This window comes from Kryptolebias marmoratus, linkage group LG11, assembly GCF_001649575.2.
Source record: "Kryptolebias marmoratus isolate JLee-2015 linkage group LG11, ASM164957v2, whole genome shotgun sequence".
In the NCBI taxonomy this organism is placed as follows: domain Eukaryota; kingdom Metazoa; phylum Chordata; class Actinopteri; order Cyprinodontiformes; family Rivulidae; genus Kryptolebias; species Kryptolebias marmoratus.
Genome location: NC_051440.1, coordinates 1,176,569 through 1,197,675, shown reverse-complemented (window position 1 = coordinate 1,197,675; position 21,107 = coordinate 1,176,569). Strand labels below are relative to the sequence as shown.

General features: G+C 36.2%; 1 protein-coding gene across 7 annotated transcripts in view; it reads left to right on the top strand.

Moving 5' to 3' along the window:
• Nucleotides 1-21,107, top strand: part of ppp6r3 (protein phosphatase 6, regulatory subunit 3) — a 50,263-nt gene that overhangs the window by 14,350 nt on the left and 14,806 nt on the right. For 4 of the 7 annotated variants that reach the window (XM_017433915.3, XM_017433918.3, XM_017433914.3 and 1 more), the window contains exons 8-22: nucleotides 1,266-1,379; nucleotides 1,558-1,684; nucleotides 1,833-1,985; nucleotides 3,355-3,504; nucleotides 4,756-4,820; nucleotides 4,910-5,025; nucleotides 5,492-5,577; nucleotides 7,520-7,606; nucleotides 9,265-9,362; nucleotides 15,701-15,755; nucleotides 16,187-16,317; nucleotides 16,449-16,564; nucleotides 16,645-16,837; nucleotides 16,958-17,055; nucleotides 17,174-17,369. In XM_017433915.3, coding sequence (XP_017289404.1) covers nucleotides 1,266-1,379; nucleotides 1,558-1,684; nucleotides 1,833-1,985; nucleotides 3,355-3,504; nucleotides 4,756-4,820; nucleotides 4,910-5,025; nucleotides 5,492-5,577; nucleotides 7,520-7,606; nucleotides 9,265-9,362; nucleotides 15,701-15,755; nucleotides 16,187-16,317; nucleotides 16,449-16,564; nucleotides 16,645-16,837; nucleotides 16,958-17,055; nucleotides 17,174-17,369 — 1,785 coding nt within the window. The remainder of the gene's footprint in view (nucleotides 1-1,265; nucleotides 1,380-1,557; nucleotides 1,685-1,832; nucleotides 1,986-3,354; nucleotides 3,505-4,755; nucleotides 4,821-4,909; nucleotides 5,026-5,491; nucleotides 5,578-7,519; nucleotides 7,607-9,264; nucleotides 9,363-15,700; nucleotides 15,756-16,186; nucleotides 16,318-16,448; nucleotides 16,565-16,644; nucleotides 16,838-16,957; nucleotides 17,056-17,173; nucleotides 17,370-21,107) is intronic. The other 3 variants (XM_025010034.2, XM_017433920.3, XM_017433919.3) reach the window with 3 other exon arrangements.

Here is a 21,107-nt window from a genome sequence, read left to right as displayed (position 1 = left end):
CAAGTCAGCAGTCTTCCCCATGATTGTGTAGCCTATAGAACTAGACTGAAAGACCATTTAAAGGCCTTTGCAGGTGGTTTGAGTTAATTAGCTGATTAGAGTGTGGTACCAGGTGCCATCAATTTTGAACCTTTTCACAAGATTCTAATTTTTTGATATGATGAATTTGAGATTTTCATTTGTTGTCATTTGTAATCATCAAAATTAAACGAAATAAACATTTGAAATATATGAGTTTGTATGTAATGTATGAATATAATATACAAGTTTCACTTTTTAAATGGAATTACTGAAATCAATCTACTTTTTCATGATATTCTAATTTTGTGACCAGCACCTGTAAATAAGTATCATACCAATAAGCTAGGTTTTCTGTCTACTTTCTACAAAATATTCTAACAAAAGGTTGTTTTATTTCTGCTATTTGATTTTCATGCAGTGTGTTATAAAATGCACGCTGCATTATAATGCATTGCATTATAAAATAGTTATCCATGCATTTTTATTATTTTGGCACTGAAACGATTGGGTCTTATTTTACATGAAGACTGATTTATATTTTTTATGTCTAATAAAGAGTGCACAAAAACATATTTCAGAACATTCATTAATCACAGGCTGCTGGCTAATAATAAGGATAGATGCTAACTTAACACTAAAAACACCATTTTAAAAAGCTAACGTGATTAGCATTGTGTTTATTATTAAAATTTATACATGGATCAGAAGTTTTAAACTCATTACCAAAGAGTCATGATAACTTCAGCTATTACTTACAGACAAATATTCTTCAGGCTTCAATAAAGAATAGATGATAAAGATGTGAGAAAACAGTTTTACTGCAACATGTTTCTACTACAGGAAACCATGGTAACTCTACTAGGACAAAAAGCACTGTGAACAAAACAAATTTTTTATCTTTCAAATCAATTCAGAATCTATTATGTCTGTGATTCATCTGTAAATATGTTTTAGCTCCCACCCCTACGATACTGTGTGCTGTTCAGTGGATTTAACATTCACTGCAGCTGGATGATTGTTTTGTTTTATGCAGGGGTTTATAGAGTGTACAATCTCACATAGTTTTTGGACACCACTCAAAGTGTTAGGACCTATTAAAAATAATAGGCTAAAACTCATGTACATGCAGATCAGCGAGGTTTGTGAACAAGATGTAATATTTTATTCAATTCATTTTGATAATCAATTTTGTCATTTTGAATCTTTCTCTGCTTCATCTTCACTTCTATTTTCTTCCTCCTCAGCCAGGAGACGGTGGAACAGCTGCTCTCTAATATTTTTGAAAAGGAGAAAAATGAGTCTGCAATTGTCAGTGTGATCCAGATTCTACTTACCTTGTTTGAAACAAGGAGACCAGCGTATGTCCTGATATTTTTAAGTTTTCAGTCTGCATAGAGATACTTCAGGGTTTTATTCAGAAAACTGAAACATGCAGTTAAATTGTAAATTAAAAAGAGTCATTCTAATAACAATGTCAGAGCTTATATTTGAGGTGTGTAGTCAGCTCGTTCTTCAGATTATGACTTTGTCTTGCAGGTTTGAGGGTCATATGGAAGGCCCTCCTGGGATGTCCCACTCTTCATTCTCAGTCAACCACAGCATCCTGGAGGCTGTGAGACCCCATCTCAAAGACTTTCACCAGCTGCTACTCGAACCCCCTAAGGTGTAAAAACAAACTAATATGATCTGTTTCCTTTAAATTTACACTAAATGTTTCTGTTACAAATTTCAACCAATGTAGCTTACGCTGAAGCTTTGAGGTCTTAGTGATGAGTTGTATTTACTGAGCAGTGTTCATTCTCTACCATCAGAAGATTGTTATGAAAACAACTTGGGGTGTGCTGGACCCACCAGTGGGCAACACTAGGCTGAACGTGGTCAGACTGGTTGCGAGCCTGTTGCAGTGCAACACTCACAGCATCAACACAGAACTCATAAACCTCAACACACTGGGAGTTATACTAGTGAGTACTGTTTTTTTTTTTTGCTCTTCATAAAGATATTTTTTCATTCTAATCTAACGATTGCACTCTTTACAAGCCAATCACCCTACTATCAAATAAAGTCTGCAAAGTATTCTCCTAGAGGAGGTTTTTTTTTTTAGACTTTCTACAAAATGGTTCTGCAGTATGGTGAGAAAGTCCATCTTTAAGCCTCCGTTGGTCATTCAATAATTCATCGATTGAGTTGGCCGCTTCATACGTTTGTTTAAACAAAAGAAGCTGCCATTGAGGAGCTGTAGGATATGTGGAGTTTAACTCCAAGATGTTTACAGGGAGCACTGCACATTGCTGGACATTTCTCATTATAAATTCTGTGGCTGAAACTGTAATGCTGTATAACCCTCACACATGCTTACTGTTTCAGCTCTGTGACTACCTTGCTTAGTGGCTCAGAGGAATAACAGCCAACCACCAGCTCACCACTGATGCCTCAGAACTTAAATAGATCACACCAAGCTAGTCTCTCACTGGGCTTAATATTTAAAAAAAAACTGGTCCCTCTTAATTTCTAAAGTTTACTCCAAAAGATTAAATCAGAAATGTGGGGCCGCCTGCCAAGGTGGGTACAACACTTGTGGAGGGGGGCGATGAAACCATGCGAAAGGCCTAAAGTACAGTTTTGCAAAACTGTGCACACAAAAACAGGCTGTGATTTTTAAAAATTGGCTGTCAAAACTTGGTCACTCTGGTTTCAAACACTTGGAGTTCAGTGAGATTGAAAATTCACCTGTTTTCCCTCAATTTTGAGTCTCCAATAGCCCAGTAAAATACTATGCTAAGACGGGAAGAAGGGATCTCTGTCCTGGCTTTAAATTGTTGTGTGAAAGAGGCTTTGGAATACAGGAGCTCCCACTGGGGCCATATTATCTTCGTCAAATTAGTTCAGGTATTTTGGAATTGTGTTATAACTACAGAGTGGTTACTATACGTAAACACAAAGTGAAACTACAAAAAACGCTTCTTAAATTACCTGTATAGATCTTTTAAAACTGCCTTTTAGAAGCAAAAAGCTAACTCTAAAATGAAGGACACTTGTCTCTTACTACAGGTGAGTCAGAAGAAGCTAAGTTAATTAGTGTGCAAGAGTTTGTTTTGCTGCTTTTAAAACAAAATATAAAATATGTTGGAGTTCTTTTTTTTTTTTGCTTTTTTGTGCCACACTATTCTAAAATGTAAAATTCTTTAATACCTAATATCAGTCCAATATTGTGCTTCTGAAGTTTACAGTATTAGAAATGTTAGTACTGAATGAGGTCAAGATTTAGATGTTGTGCACTTTATAAACCCTCCTCTAATCCCTCCTCTAATTATTTTTTCCTCTGTTCAATAGGATATGTATTTCAAATACATCTGGAACAACTTCCTCCATATTCAGGTGGAAATCTGCACTGCGATGATTCTAGCTATGCCTCCTGTTCCCGTAGAAAGCCAACCAGAAGGAGAGCAAGGACATGTGAGAGAGAGCGCTCTCATCAAACATGTAAGGCTGATGTACCTAAACGCATTGTTTAGTTTTGTTTAAGTGAGGTCAGGACTGTTAAATATTGGGGGTGGGGGGGGAATCACAATTATTTTGGTCAATATTGTATTCATTATTATTCTTAGAGGATCAATGTCTGAGGCTAACAGCTCACTGCATTTGGTTGTAGTGTTAAATTAAATATTAATACAGTGATTAAAGGAGTATTTAAAACTACAGAGATTTATATTGTATGTTGTGATAAAGCTGCAAGTTATTGCAATCTTAATTTCTGCTCATATTGCCCAGCCCTACTTCTAAAGAATTCTAGGGCTCTATGAAAATAATTTACATAAAACAAAGCATGAATTGTTGGGTCAGAAAAACACTCACCTATATGATCCAAATCAACTGTGGGAAAACTCCAGCACAGTGATCATGGCTGCAATGTGGCAAGCAATTATGTCATATAATCAACACATTAAAATGTTATGGCAGGCCATCTGTCTAATTATTGTATTTGATATTCTTGATATCAAGTGTGATTGATTTTTTTTATGTGATTAATTTATTTACCATATTTGCTCTCAGCTAGCTGAAAAGTTTGGTGTGAGTGTTTTTTAATTAGTTTGTATTTTCACATTGGGGAGATGTTACTCAATGCAACAGAAGACAAACCTAAGTTGAGGTCAAGCCAATTGAAGAAAACACTACATGGTTTTTCTTTTAGTACATTTAATTTTTGGAATATTTTCTAAACCAAATATAGACAAACCTTTATGGAGTTCAAAGAAAGAATTACTGATATCTAAAATAGTTATTAGAGACAGGAGTGTAATTTGATTAAAAGTTAAAATTACTTTCCTCGCACTGTTAACTCAAGCTACTGAACAGATCTGTCAGATTCGAGCACACACAAATCATGTTATTGTTCAGAATAATGCTCGCACACACATCAGTCTCACTGCGGGCTCAGCTTTGTGGAACTAATGTAACCCTATGCAATGTTAGACTTTCTGAGGAACCCGTAAGACACAATGACAAGACTGAAAATGACAATTAATAACTATTGAAAACTTTGAAAGACCTTCAAAAAGATATTATTACTGTTTAATGAAGTGAAAATAAGTTTCCTTTAAAGCAAAATGTGTCAAACAGCTCAGTATTTTGGCACAGTACTGTAGTAGTTTTGGTACTTGATGGTGTCATCATGGCTGACGTGTTGTAAACTTTTTATTGGTTGTATTTAATAAGTCTGTTTTTCTTATTCAGCTCTTTCAGAAGTGCCAGTTAATCCAAAGAATCGTAGATGCCTGGCATACCAATGAAAAAGAACAGTAAGTATTCTTGTTCAAAAACCCAATGGTTGCCTTTAATGATAAACCGGTAAATAACTCATAATTTTGTTGGCTTTTGTGCGTTTTAGGGCAGATGGTGGTCGGCGACGAGGCTACATGGGTCACCTTACCAGAATAGCCAATTCTATAGTCCATAACAGTGAGAAAGGTCCAAATGGACCACAGATACAGCAGCTCATCTCTGGTAAGAACTCCAGTCTCACTTCCAAGCCTGATCACCCCTCTTGTTCTCTGTTAGCTCTGCAGTCTTCTCCAAGCTTATGTCAGCTTCCTGATACATGTGAATTTCTTCTGTCAGTGATTTACAGGTTTTATTTGGAAGATAATAATGATGTTTAGAAATCAATTATCATATTGTGTTGGTATTAGAATATAATTACAGTAATTATTTTGTTTTAGTTGACTTTGTAATTAAACAAGATGTTCAGAAAAAAAAAAGAGAAAACAATGTTTTTGTGCAAGTCAAATTTTTTTTTAAGCTTTATTGATTGTTACAGACTTGTATATAAATTGTATAAGGTTTTTTTGAATAAAGAGTAATAAACAATAAACAGCAAGGAGAAATTTATAGCATAATTTTTGTAATTTACATTTTAAAAAGCATCTGATAGAAAATCAGCTGTTTTGATAAAACTGTTTGCATTTTGCAGAACTACCCACAGAGGACAAAGAGAAATGGGAGGCATTTATTTCTGGGCAGCTTGCTGATACCAACAAAAGAAACACTGTCGACCTGGTGAGTAGCCAAAGAAACATTAAACCTATTATCAAGCTTAGGGATGCACCAGCTGCTCACCATGTGATTGAAATCATCTGGTTTTCAACTTAAAAATACATAAATGTTTTATTACAGGGTTCTTATGCAGTTTTGAAAAGTATGAAATTTAATTTATTAGTTTTCAGGTCAAGTTAAATATGGAAATTGGAAAATTTTTAGTCTTTTTAGACTCTTATTACTTATTGCATTTTTATAAAATAAATAAAATTTCTGAAGGTTTCTCAAATGAGCAAGTTTTAGTTTTTTTTACTTATTACATTGATTGTATTTAAAAGAAGACCGTAATATCAATGATATTTCTCTACCTCTGGAGTTGCCAACATCTGGAAATTAAAATAAGGAACTCAGATTGTTTTTTTTTGTTATTTATATGTTTGTTTTGTTCTTCTGAGAAACCCTTTGTATTATTTCTAATGTCCTCAAGGGAGTAACATAACTTTTACCTTTTAGCAGCCAACATATTTAGGCTCATTTTTAAGACTTAACTAAATTAAAAAAATTATTAATTTAATATGATTTGCACTATTAGGTGATGGGACTTTCAAGACTTTTAAGAATAAAAAAATAAATGATTTGAGCTAAGTCACAAAACCTTGACATGCAATATTTTCATAAAAATATAAAAGGAGAAATTATTATATAAAATAAAAAAGTGACAAAATCCTTCCCACGTACAATAGTTTTACACAAGTTTACAGATGAAACAGCACCACTGTTCATACTACAAATAAATCTACAAATGTTCTGATTGGAAAAACGGTTTAAAGGTACTCATTGCAAACGTAAAAAGGTTATCCTGAGCTATATCAAATGGTACCATTTGAAAGGGTTTCCTCCAGTAGTTTACCAGATATATTGATTTGCAGTTTTGAAATGTGGGTACGGACTGAAAGAACTCTGCTGAATCTGCTGAAACCTTTGTGGAAGCTTAAATCATGTTATTGACCTACATTATGCTGTGTAGGTTAAAAAATATGGCAGAATTGGACAAGTGTAGAATGTGGGAGGAAATGTTTAGCTGGAAATATAAGAGTGATTCTGCTGCACCATCCCTTAGGCTCTGCCATGGACGTAACCATTGTTGACCCATTTTCAGTCCCTTCAGCTGTTTCTTTAGGAAAACAAATGCACATGGTATTTGGCAGCCAGTCACACATTTTGCTTACAGATTTTTAATTTAAGGACACATAAACACATAAGGAAAGAAATATGTGTGTATTTTGTTTGTTTTAGTATTATTTCTGGTCTTTAAAGCATTGCAATGAGTAACTTTTAAGGAAAAATCTGAAAGTTTGAGTCTAGGAAGGTCTAAATTTTCTTAAAATAGAAAAGGTATAGCATGTTCCTGGTCTGAATAAGAAAAAACACAGACTATTCATAATCTCTTTTTCAGAAAAGTAAAAAATCTGGATATCTAAAAATTTATTTTATTTAAAAAATAATTTGCTCAACCAATGAGAACACTTTGCTTAATGATTAGATATTTTAAAAAATGGTTTTAAGTTATTATAAGTCAGCCTTGGTGTTATTTTTCACAGACTTTGAGTTTCACATTTGATGCTCTCTTGGTTTTCGCAGTACTCTGACACACTCATACACCTCTCCAGGTTTCCTGGATAGATATTACTCGAGTGATAGAACAGGTAATGAAAACAATCAATTCAGTCAATGGTTTAGACCATAAACTCATTAGAAAATAATGGGATTTTTTTTAAGTGCTTGTGGTGCATCTCAAGTCAAAATTAAAAAGAAATAATTTGTTTATCCAGTGCACTTGCTTAGTGTTGGCCTTGTATTATGGTTTATTCTTTAAGAAATAACACTATAAATGTAACAACAAAGTGGGTGTAGTTAGGGTTCTGAAAGAAAGACCTTTTGACTAAAATGGATATTTCTGCAGGTGAACACACATCACATCCATTCTTCCAGTGATGATGAGGTGGACTTTAAAGATGGCGGCTTTCACCAAGACTCCTCACTTCAACAAGTAAGACCTGAACACACACACCAATCTGCACACAGAGCAGACCCATATGTACATGTACTATATGGCCTTTATTCATTACTCTTTTAAAAAGATGGTTTTGTACCCAATTGGATAGATTTTAGTAGAATGATTGTGTTGTCTAAAAAAAACTATAGGGTTTGGATATGTTATGTTATTGGCTATTAGTAGACCAGTTAATTGCACCCCTCAGAAGTACTAAAAGGACCTTAATTTTTAAGTTTTATGGCTCAGCTTGGGTGTTAGTTTTATTGACATACAATTGTGTCACAGAATGTTAAAATACCTAACTGTAGTAACAGCCAGTACTTGCGCACACACACATATGTATGCAAGCATAGTACTAGGGGTGGAACAGTTCACAAAGTCCTGTTCAAGGTTTGTTTTTTTTCTCCCATAAATCTGCCTTTTTCTATTATGTAAACACCCCAGAAATCCCACCTGGGGTTGGATTAAAACAGATTCCAAACATACAATCTGTTTTCTAATAAAGCTATGACGGACAGTGCTAATGACAAAACATTGCTGCGCATGAATGTAAAGAATATGAAAGTTGCACCACATACATGATTAACTTGACCAACAGTGGGATTAAGTTTTAGCTCTGGCAGCTTTTGTTGATGCCCTGTCATCTGTCATCCACCCCTGGTTGGGACACTGTGTAAAATCCAAAATAATCACACCTTGATTACTTGTAAGTCTTTAAAATCCAGTGCCTAATTGAATGTGAAAAGCATTAAGACAGAATGTTTCATGTTGAAACGGAGAATAATATTTTAATTATTTTAAGTGTATGCTCATTTTTTCATTTGATGCCAGCAACAAGTAAATTATGAACAAAGAACATGAATTTATTGGCATTATGTTGTAGCCTTCTTTTTTAACTGTTTAAGCTTTTGGGAAAAGACCAATTGTTAAAGTACTGAAAATAACATTTAAAAATAAAACTATTGTAGCAGCCTAACACTTCAGGGGATTTTGTTAGATCTGAATTTCTGCAGAGTCATCCACCTTGTCTCAGTCCATCCTAGCATAATATGCAGAAAGGGAGGTGCTGGCATTTTACCATTCTGAATTATAAATGATCTTTTGTAGTTGCAGTTTCCAGGTGTAATAAGTGACAGTGGATTTTAAATGTTCCTTTTGGCCCAGTCAGGTGTTTATGTCTTGGTGTATTTTTTTTTGTAAAAGGTAAAGTAGTGCAGTCCAGATGTTCAGTCCTGAATTTTAGCCCCATCCTCAGCACTGACATTTCTCTGAACCCTTTAATAATTTTATTATGATTTGGACTGCTTCAGTTCTCTTTTTTAAAGACATAAAGATGGTATCCTGGTTAATTGGCTGCCAAGTTTCCTCACCCCTTAAAATGTTAAACTTTTTTTTTAATTTCAGAGTTAGTTATAGCTGTACTACATTCAATTTAGCGCAGGGTCTAAATTATTTGCAAACTGTTGCATGAATTTCTCAACTACATTTTACACAGAATCCCAGCCTTTTTTTAGGACTGAGCTTGTATTACACACACTCTTATGTCAAGACCGTCCACATTTATGCATTTGCTATATTTTGTTCTGCAAGTAATGACCAGCTTTGTGTAGATCCAAGACTATATCATTATCAATGGTCCTGGGTCTTGCCAGGCCTTTTCTGATTATCAGATGCAACAAATGACGTCCAATTTTATTGAGCAGTTCGGCTTCAATGATGAAGAGTTTGCTGATCAGGACGACGTTGTGGAGTAAGTACTCATCCTGCATGACTGCACTTGTCTGAATATTACTGTGTACTATTGAAGTGACATGACATTTCAGGGTTTCCCCCAGAAAAGAGGCTAAGCCCGGTGGTAGGTGGCCGTTCGCCAGCCGATCGCCAGCCGATCGTCAGTCGATCGCTAGCCGACCGTGATTTAGTAAAAAAAATGATTAAAGTTGACAGAAAAGTTTAAAATATGGCTATTTAATATGTGATATTGTAAGATATTTGCGCCAAATATTTACACAACTACAGTTTTACAAAAAGGAACTTTTGAAATACTTTTTTAAACAAAAATTCAATTTAAATAAATACAAATTGTTTTGCACCTAATTTGAATCCTAATTTAAGTCACATTTACAAATACATTAAAATAACATAAATGAAAAAGTGCAAACAAAGCACCAACACGTCTCACTTCTAGGCCAATGAATAAGAACAGAGAAACTCTGAAAAACAGAGAGATGCTGTACTGTACTGTGCATATCTAATGCTGAATTTAATAGAATAATTTTACTGTTAAACAAGGATAATATTTTCACTAAGCGCAAAACATGCTTACCATATTCGGTCCTGTAAAGCCACCCGCTGAATTTCGGCTCAACTAACCATTTTTGGTTAAACCCGCTCGATTGATGTTTATTGCTGTGGCTCCGACGACGGGCTAACTCCAGGTAGCTGAAGGAGGCTCGGCCTCAGGGCTTATTAGAGTCACGCAGGGCTCCGTGAACAGCGCGCGGTGGAGGCGTTTATACTTGGCGCTTACATTGGTGCAGTATTCTCCAAAAAGACAGGGGGCAGTATGCTACGTAACCAGTGCCAAGTTATAGAAGGTGCACAACGCGACACTGCGCAGTGGCGGGGACAAGGCGATTGCGTCACTGTTGGTGCGCGCACCCTCGCGCGTTAAGGTAGATAAAGGTAGAGGTTTTGAGGGTGCAAGTGGAAAAAAACGTGTAAAAAATGACTTATTTATAATAAACAAGCGGAGCTTATCTTGGCGGCCGGGTCACCAAAGCCTAGCGAGTCGCCAGGCTTATAAAACGCTGGGGGAAACCCTGCACTTAAGACAATACAGAGCTGGTGGATATGGTTATATTCATTTATTTATGACAGTATTTCCTTATTACTTTGTCAGGAGTAAAACCTGTTAAATCTGTCTCATTGATGACACATAGATACTCCTGTTTCAAGATGAGACTGACATTAAAGTCTTGAATAACGTAAATATGAAGCTCATGTTTAAAAAGTATGCACATTTGTTTTCCTGGATTTAAACATGACATTAACTGTGATTACAAAATGGTTATTACAATTCTGCTTTAGCATTAAACAGTTTTTTGTTTTGTTTAATTTGATAAGAATGCATTACATATAATTTGGCTTGAAGAAATGACATTGTATCCACCTCTGTGATGTCTTTTGCTCTCTTTGACTTTCATTAGGGTGAGCTGGTGTGGGGTTCGTTTTAATCCTGTGTCGTTATTATGGGCCTTGGGGTGTAGCTGGTTGTTGATCAGTGTTTAAAGAACAGGTGCTTCACTTCAAATTGGGAAGGTCCAGATCCTTTTCTTTTTTCTACAAAGCATAATCAATCTGTCCACACAGCTACACCACCTAACAGAGTGTTTTTTCTCTATAAAATCTCCAGACAAGGCTGCTATTTTAATAAAGTAATTTTTATAAAGGCTTAGATGTTAGATTAACAAATAATTCCTACATTTGACTGTAACTATTATCGTTTCTGCTCTAGAACTACAAATACTTAATTGAGAAGGGATTGAGATGCCCATGACAGCCCTGCAAGTACTTTGAGAATTTGTCACAGAAATCTTTTTAATATATACAAATATATATATATTAAAAAGTCAGGCTGCAAGGCTGTGATCCAACAGTCTCAGCCCAATGAGATACTGACTTAAAAGATAAACAAAGAAATCAGACAAAAGTCACTTTTTCTTAAACTTCTTTATTCACTCTACTCCTGTAATAATGTAATCATTTAAAATTAAACTGTTCGTGGTCCTCCATTTTTTTTTAATTCTACCATGGGCTTGGATGGTTGTTAAAAAGGTCTGGGCATTCTCAGAGCTTGAACAAGTACGCTGTTGTGCACTAGTGTAAGGGTTAAGGAGAAAAAAGTAAGTATTTTGATTTAAGCTCACAGTGCAAAGAAAGTACACCCTCATTCATTATGTTTGTATGTCATATTATCTAGTCTTTAAATTGGGTAAAAATAATCTCAAATGTAATACAACACATTGCACTATGCCATTAGCAATAACTAAGCAAACATGCAGAAACAAGGTGTGAAAACTAAATCCATCTTCACTGCTTCAGTTTTTAAGAGCCACGACTTGTTAAATAAATACAACAAGTGACTATCAGTATGAGCACCTCTAAGTTTCAGCTGTTCCTTTGGAGCATACAGGTGTGTTAACACAATGCCAAGAAGGTAAAACATCAGCGATGAGCTTCAAGTAGAAACTGTTTTTGTCCATCAATCTGTGAAGGGTTCTAGCAGCATTTCCAACCATGATGGACAACATGGAGTCCATCATTCTACAATGAGAAAGATTACTCACCAGTGGGAAAACTCAAGACAAACCCTTTTCACACTTTTGTTTCACAGTACAGCAACAAAGACAGGTTTTTAAACTGCTTCTAGTTGTTTACACATAAACCAATAAAACAGTTAAGTTGTGTGCTTACGGATATGATGCTTGCATCATACAATCAACAGAATGACAGCAGTGCTATTAGTTACATTGGAGCGCTGCATGCTCCAGCCCCATTTCGGAAGTAATCTTCAACTCTGTTCTGTGACCATCTTCTTTAATGGCTTATGCTAAAAACTTGGTTCTTTATGCTTCTGCATCTGCTCCAACTGTGAAACATGTGAGACATAAATGAAGTCATCTTTAAGGTCCACCAGTTCCTTCAGCAGCTGAGGATGTGAAGCCCAGAATATTTTTGACTGAGCTGACTGCTCACTGCAGTGCATGACTCTTCCATTTAGGATGAGAGCACTTCACTGAAAGGAAAAAGAGGCGCTAAAGACTCAACAGACAAAGAAGATCACAAGTAAAATCACAGCAAATGCATAGCTCCCACTACTGTGTATTTTGCTGTTTTGGTGAATGTGGCGTATATGAGTGTCATGCTGCACAGACCGTCAGCTGGCTGTTAAGCAATCATAATGATTGTCTGGCAGTGCGATAGCAAACAAAGAAAAAAACAAGAGATTTGCAGTTCTTATGGTAGCTCATGTTTCTTATAACCCTCAGAGAACACTTAGAAGTATTTGGTCCAAAACACTTGTTACCAAAAGTGAAATTCAGGCTAGGGCCATACAATGTGTAGAAGAATGTTCTGTAAATAAACAAGACCAAAATGGAGAGAAGTGGCAGTAATGCACAACATTTAGAGAAAACCAAACTCAGCATATCAGCAACATCACCTCACACCAACTGTCAAGCATGGTGATTTAGGAGTGGTAAGCAGGTTAAAAGTTCGTGGCAGGACAATTAGGAAAAAATGTGAACAAATATGGCTTGTTTGACAGGGTTGCAGGTGAAAGCCTGTTCTCTCTAAAAACATGACAGAACAACTTAGGTTTTTAAGTTTTATCTGAATGAATCAGAAGACATCTGGGACAAAACGAGAACAAAGTGCAGATGTTTACCCATAATGCACAACAGAATGTTTGGAGAAAATCAAACGCAGCATATCGGCCCAAACACCTCATTGCAAATACCAAGCACAGTGGAGGAGGGCTGGTGATTTTGGACTTGGTTTGCAGCCACAGGACCGGGGCACCTTGCGGTCACTGAGTTGAACATGAACTCTTGTAGACCAAAGAATTTTGGAGTCAAACATGAGGCCATCTGTCTGACAGCTGAAGCTTGAACCAAACTGGGTCATGAAACATAACAGGAGAAAATAATCAAGGTGTTGTAGTGGTCCAGTCGAAGTCCAGACCTCAGCCTGATTGAGAGCTGAGCAAAAACAAATACTTGCAAACCTAAAAGGCAAGTTATAAAAAAGAATGTGCAAAGGTTTTCCCATAGTGATGTGAAACCAATGAGGATAGGTATTTGCAGTTATTGTAAAGGAGGTTCCACGTGTTCCTGAATCATAGAGCAGCAAATTTCTGCATCTTGCCCTATTATTTTTCTTAAATTTCGGCCCAGTGTAAAATGTTGTGATATTTATTAAAGGTTGATCTCCTTTTAAGACTTGGTCAACTCCAGAAGTTATTTGTCTTCTGTAGCACATACAACCTTGGAATTGAAAGAGTGTGTACTTTTATTTTTTATTTTTTAACTACAGCTGTACAACGGTTTTTGTTGTTGTTCTACTGAAAACAACAGAAAATGTAAGTACTTTGAATCACTGCTGTCACTGTAGGAAATGTTACTCTTTCTGTTTTTGGATTTCAAGTGTTTTTATGAGAAACAAATGGGAAAATATTGCATGGCTCAAGCTCTTGTCCTTGGAATCTGATCTATATCTGATAGTAGTGGGATTTAAAACCTTAACCTTTCTGTGTGCATTTGTGAGATGTAGCTATGCTTGTTCTTTTTTTCCAGTTTAAACCTCATTTCACAAGTCAAAGTGTGGTGATTTAACTTGAACCATTTTATATTTATATATATATATTTGACTGCCCAAAAACAAAGATTTGTTTTTGTTGGTTTCTTTTTTTTGTTTTTGTTTTTATCTCCAAAAATGCTTAGTAAGCCAGCTACTTTGAGTAGCACAGTGGTTCTCAGACTATGGTGTCCTGCCTTTTTGGTTTTCAAAATTACAGGCAGGACTTTTGTTTATTCATTGTTGCTACTTCAGCTTGTGTTTATGTTACACAAACAACATTTCCAATAATTTAGATAGACGGCACAGTGGTTGGTAGCCGCATGACCCAGATACAATTAATTAATAGTGGAGAGGAAAGAGTTTACTTGTCAGAGGAGCTGTCACAATAAATCAGGGATAAACAGTCAGAGAAATAATGGGTGAGGTGGGCAAACGCCACCTCACTGCTCGTTATGGGAGAGGCATCCAGCATGTACACCAGATGAGGGACAAGAAAAATGTATACTGATCAATGGACAAAATCCAAATCAAAGAAATGAGGGATAATTTGTTGTTGGAATTACAGTGAATGGGAAGAGAGACAAAAAACAAAAGGATGTTTGTGAGTCTGTAACACTGACAAATGACTGTATGAAGTAAAAAAAAAAGAATAAATAAACATTGAAACATTACATCTCAGTCAAGTTAGCAAACTGAGATTTCAAAATGAGTTACCACAAGCAGGAAAGTCTCTTTCAGAAACTGCAGCAGTGAAGGATAAAACGTTGAAGTCCTGTCCAAATTACTTCAAATACTTTTATAAACTGAGATTTTCAGCTACGTTCACATCTCCTCTTCATACACAAGCTGAGGTTTTATAATGAAACTTCTTACACTTATTTTTTCCATGGTGAACTATATTGCTCCTTTTAAAAGATATATCATGATTAATATTAAGCTTTTATAATTTTAGTGGCAATGATTAAACTTTGTTATGGGTCTAAAAGTGATTTTGCATTATATTGGATTTCTGTCATGTCTTTACTCATCAGATGCTCAATCAGTTTTTATTGTCAGGACAGTTCCCAAAACACTGCAAAAGAGAGACACACTATCGCAAAAGCTAGTTCACTTTGTATTTTTTATTTATTTATTATAGTGTTATTTTTACACAATCAATTAAAAGAAATTTTACAAGAAATATGTAAATTTGGGGGGTTAATTGCTTTTTCAATCGTAGTTGAATTTGACTCAATTAGTCTTGTTAGGGAGTAGTTGGAAATTTGTTTCTTTCGATGGGGGGCACAGCATGAAATGTCTGGGAACCACTAGATTAGGTTTCCATCACAAGTTGTTTGTCAAATGCCATTAGGCACAGCCTTAATTTACATTATATAGATTTAACTTCACCTTTGACAACGTTGGGTTTAAAGTTTCTTTTTTCTGTAGCTGGTAGATAATTTCTATTCATGATCAGCATTTCCTCAAACAATTATGCTTCATATTGTAAATACCCCATAATCCATCCACCATGCAGCCTAAAACCTTCAGCTGTAGATTTTTTAAAAGGTTGTGCACTGCTTCTTACACCAAATCGTCTTCATTGCTTGTTTAGAAAGTGTACCTGAGAAAATAAGTTTGATCATTTCTTTGTTGCAGTGTTGAACCTGAAGTGTTGCCATACTCTGTATTGTGTTGTTGCCTAACAACCCTAATTAAACTAAACTTTGTTCTCTTTTAACATTGCAGTATTCCCTTTGATAGAATATCAGACATCAATTTTTCACTGAATACAAATGAAAGTGTAAGTACTTTGAATGTTAATTTTAAATTTGTATGTGGTCAATGAGTGAGAGAGTATATTCCTCATTGTACAAAGTAAATATATATAGAATTGATATTATTCCTAATAGTTCAGTAGCACAACAATGCAAGATGGAAGTTCTCTCAATACAAATGCATGTCAGATATGTAGCGTGTTATAACCTGCTTTTAATCCAACAGTTTAGTAACAAATATGAACAAAACATGATTTTTCCTACATATTGGAAGAAGTTTTTTTTTAAGTGACAGATTTGCAGAAATATAATTTATTCTGAGAAAGTTGTTTGGGGGCTACTTGTTTTTCTCTTGGATGTGCACATCTTAATGTAGGCGCCACCTGTTGTTGGCTTTTCTTCTTCAGAATTCAGCCTACAAAGATGTTTTCTGTAGCATGTGTGTTTGTTTTCCCAGGCAAATATAGCTTTGTTTGAGGCACGCTGTAAGGAGAAAATCCAGCAGTTTGAGGATCCAGGCTCAGATGAGGAAGATATTTGGGATGAAAAAGATGTCACCTTTGCTCCAGAGACGCAGAGACGTCCAAGGTCAGCGGAGCAAACATGAGCCCAAACCGTCTAACTTCTCATCTCGTAACATTTAAAGTCCACACAACCTATTACTGATGAGAATAAGCTTCCAGATTTGAAATGACTCTCGATCTTTGTGTCCATCTCAGGAGTTCAGGCAGCACAGACAGTGAGGACAGCACAGACTCAGAAGAAGAAGATGTAAAGAGGGATCCATTTGAAGCCTCTAATCCTGGTACTGATGACAGAATGGAAGTGGACACAGGTTTGCTCAACAAAGACACCAGATAAATTACAGTTTTACACTTGATTTTTGGTTTAACATCTGTTAATTTTGATTTGAAGGGCCAGTGTGGACAGCCAACTTTGATGATGTCCCAATGGACACTGGTACCTCCACAGCTTCAGCCTCCAGCCTCAACAGCCCTGCTGTGTCCTCATCCTCAGAAGTTCTCCCTGAGGCAGCATGGAACTCTTCTTCTGCAGCATCCAACACGGAAACCAGCTGGGCTGACTTCTCCAGTTTCTCTCCTGTCAGGTTGGAGACCCAGACAGTTTCTGGTCTAATTCTGGCCTTAGCAGTTGTCGAGGACAGATTAGTCACTGTTGTCATCTTCAAAGCTATAAGATTGCTAAAATAGACACCTTTGTATTTCAGTCCCAAAGACCCTCTGAGGTGCAACTCACCTGTTGCTATGGAAACCAGCATAGAGACAGTAGACCCTCTGGGGGTCAATGCCCCAATGCTTCCTGAGGGTGAGATATTTACATTTGCTTGTCTGTGTTTAAGCACTCCGACCACACACACAACAACTCCCTATAACATATTAAAAATCGATGTGACGAGTCTGTTATCCATCTTTCCATCTTACAGAAAGCGATGATTGGTTGGGTTCCAGTGTGGTTTCTTCTTCCACGCCTTCACCAAAGGACTGTGGGAAGTCCAAGACAGAAGAAGAAACTTTGTGTTGTGAGCAGCGGAGCATCACAGAGACCGTCATCAATGGCTCCATAAAAGAAACTGTCAGTCTCACTGTCGATGCCAAGACTGAGACGGCTGTTTTTAAGAGGTTCGCTTATCACATCCACACAAAAATCCTTCCATACTTAAACCTTTCAGAGCTGACTAAATGTCATGAACACATTTAACACTGGAGTAACTACCTCGTCTCAAAAACCAAAGAAAAAACACACAGAAATACCTTTCTAAATTCTGTTTTTTATTAGATTGGCTGGTTTTCAGGATATTTATTTATGTTTGTTTATTTATTTATTTGGCATGCTTTAAAGCTGCTCATGCAGTCTCCTCCTGCTTCCTTTCTACCTGTTAATGGCAAGTCAGCAGCCTAAGTTTATTTTATTTATTTTTGGTTTTGTTTCTCCACTAACAGCTTCATCGATTACTATGTCTGCATTAGTTATTCATTGTTTATTAAATACATCTATTTTAAGAAAGCTAAGCAAAGCTACATATATAAAAATGTTATAAACAAAAATGACTCCTCAGTGCTAAAAAATTATTTCTCAGCTTTTAAACAAAGAGATCTACGCCCAGGTCTAGTTGTCACATCCAATTTATGAGTGCCTCATACTATACTATATTCACATTTCTTGTGTTAACAAAAAGTTATGGATCTGTATATATATATATATATATACTTAGCACAAAAAGTAAGGAAATTGATTCGTTGATTGTTTCTTTGTTGTAGCAATGCCTCTTTACAATAAATCTTTTACTGTTGGAAAGCCTGTTTATTCCCCTTTAAATGGTGCCACATTTGTTAGGAAAATACATTTGTGGGTTGAGCAGCAGAGTTGAGTATATGGGTTTCCCATAAAACCTTTGCCATTGGCAGAAAAGATTTGCCAACAGCTTATTCTGCTATTGACTCTTGTTTGATGATGTTTGTTGGTTTGGATGATTGAAGTCTGAAGAAACAAGACATTTAACAATTTATTTATTTAACAAACAAGGGCCTTTGTAGCATGTGGAAAAACCATACACAGCCACACCGCCTCATGCTGCTCACCAGCTTGGTCACACACTTCCCATTCTTTAACCAGCATTTGTCAAAGTCAGCCAAAATGGTTGTGTTGGTCACTCTGGAACAAACAGCACTCCAGGTGCCTATTTGTCAGCACCTGGAGTATCAGAAGCTCAAAACAAGAGTCAATAGCAGAATCAGCCATTTGACAGAGAAGATTTGACAGGTTTTTGATGTGCACAACTCTGCTGCTCAACCCACAAATGCATTTTTCCAACAAATGTGGCACCATTTAAAGGGGAATAAACAGGCTTTCCAATGTAAACAACCAAACACAAATTTCCTTATTTTTGGTCCTATTTTTATATATGTTTTACTTTGGCCTATGGTAATCATTGCATCTTCACAAAAAGACAACCCTTCACTTGACTTCCACAAAAGACAACTTTTCATGGGCTTTTTTAGTTATTTTGGCCATTTTAAAGTTTTATTTTTCTTTCCTTTCCTTTTTTGATTAAGTTATGAAGAATTAGTATCTTGTCTGTTGTAGAAAAGCTCTGACAGGACTGATGAGGTAACGGCCAATCCAAACTCAGCCAAAACTGAAGTGGTTCACTGCCATCTGAAAACAACTCCAATCTCCTAAATGCCAGTGGTTCAGGGTCAAACCTGTACACTGCAGTTATTTCACATTACTCAGTTTTTTTTTACACAGAATTTTATGGTTATTTGCAACAGCAAATAAAAACAGCAGCCGCCAGCTTTAGCACTTTTGCAGGAATAATATATTTCTGCTGAAATAGCTAATGAAAAGTTGACATCCACAGAACGGTTTATATGTTAGTATTTGAATGAAATGAAATTTTAAAGATCAGAGTTGTGTTTACGGTTGTCACTATTTGCTCTCGCTGGTAACCACAGTTTTATGTAACTAACTCTGTAATGTGAGATTAGCAAAAGTGTAAAGGGCTACAAAACAGTGTTTGCATGAATCACTGGAATTTTGAAGATTTCAGCCATTTTAGGACCGAATAAATACACTTTGGTCCTTGTTACATTCAGACTAGCCATTAACTCATCAGTCCTGTCAGACTTAAACTGTGTTTCTCAAAACTAAGGTGGTTCAACGAGCTATCTACAATAGATAAGATAGAAATTGTTCCTAACTTTTCCACACAAACTCCTTTTAAAATGGCCAACTTATGTCTTAAGATTTTATATTATTTTGTTAGAGATGCACCAATTCCGGTTTTGAGGGCCGATGCCGATTTTCGATATTTATACAGTTCTGACCCGCCAATGTAAATTCTTTTGATGCCGATTTCTCTTAAATAACCTATAAATAACAGAAAACCAAACAATCCATCCTTCCATCCATTTTTTTACCCACTTTTCAGTACAGGGTTGCAGTGAGCTGGTATCTGTCTCCAGCAGTCACTGTGTGAAAGGCAGATTCACCCTAGACAGGTCTCCATACCATCATAGGGACACAAAGAGACAAACAAGACAATCATTCACACCTAGGGATGATTTAGAGCTACCACCTAACCTAACAAGCATGTCTTGGTCTCTGTAAAGAAACCAATACCCTGAGAAAACCCACATGTGCACGGGGAGAACTTGTGAACTCCACACAGTTTTCAATCTGTAACTTTCCTGCTGTGAGGCCCAAAATATACTTTTAAAAATTATTTTTTTCTTTGAAACAATTCTCTTCACTTGTATCAGTAAGTTTTAATTGGGCTGCAGTTTAGTCTCTAGGGGTTCAGTTTGTGGAGGGGAGCTTTAAAGTGTCCAGTAATAAATCTCATCTACAATACTCTCCAGATAGTTAAACAGAGAAATTTGTTCTGATAAACTTGATAGAAAATAAATACAGTATATCTGATTTATAAGTCAGATTATAGATTTTAATGTTTTTATTTTTTGTGCACAAAACTGCATCTCATTACATAATGTTTGTCCCTACAAGATCTCTATTAAACATAATTGGCAGCCTTAAAAAACTTAATGTTAGTTCAAATAAAATGAAGGAATTATGTATTATTCTATTGTCCTTTCTGCTGTTAACCATCATTAATCAGATTGGGTGGACACATCAGCTGGATGATGGCAAATCCACAGTGAAAACATTTTCTTGTTTCAGTAACACTAGAAATGATTACTCTGCTCACATTTTACCTGTTTTTTTTATTAGCATCATTAGCATTGCTAAAGCTAACAGCAGTCTCTGTGTGTACCTCAGATGGAAGTGTTCCTTAATCAAAAAGCTGCTAACATCCTGCTCAGTCTTGTTTCATGACAGACAGATGCTGGAAAACCGGCTGAGAGCTCACATGATAAAAAGCAGATAGAAAACATGTATCCTTCCTCTGATTTTTATTTGAAAACACCCTACAGACAGTCCATGCAGCTCACTTCATGTTTTCGCCACGCAGTAAAAACTTTCCTAATAAGCAGTACCAAGTGGTTTTGCAGCAAGTCTGTGGTGCGTTCATTGACTGGAAGAATATCTGATTTTTGAGTGGTGACTGGTCACTCAGCGATCATGGCCGGTCAGGCTGAATATCGACCGGTGCCGGTCACAAGCTGATTTCTGTGTGCATCTCTATAGTATCATTGTCTAACTTGTGGTAAACATGGCTGACAAAGGAGCCCAGCACTACATACACTCCTGATCAAAATCTTAAGACCAGTCAAAAAATTGCAAGAATTTGCATTTTGCACTATTGGATCTTAAGAAGGTTCTAAGTAGAGCTTCACAATGTTAAAGGAAAAAAATCAGTGCAAGAGACAAGAACTTTTGAGCAGGGAATTTTCTGC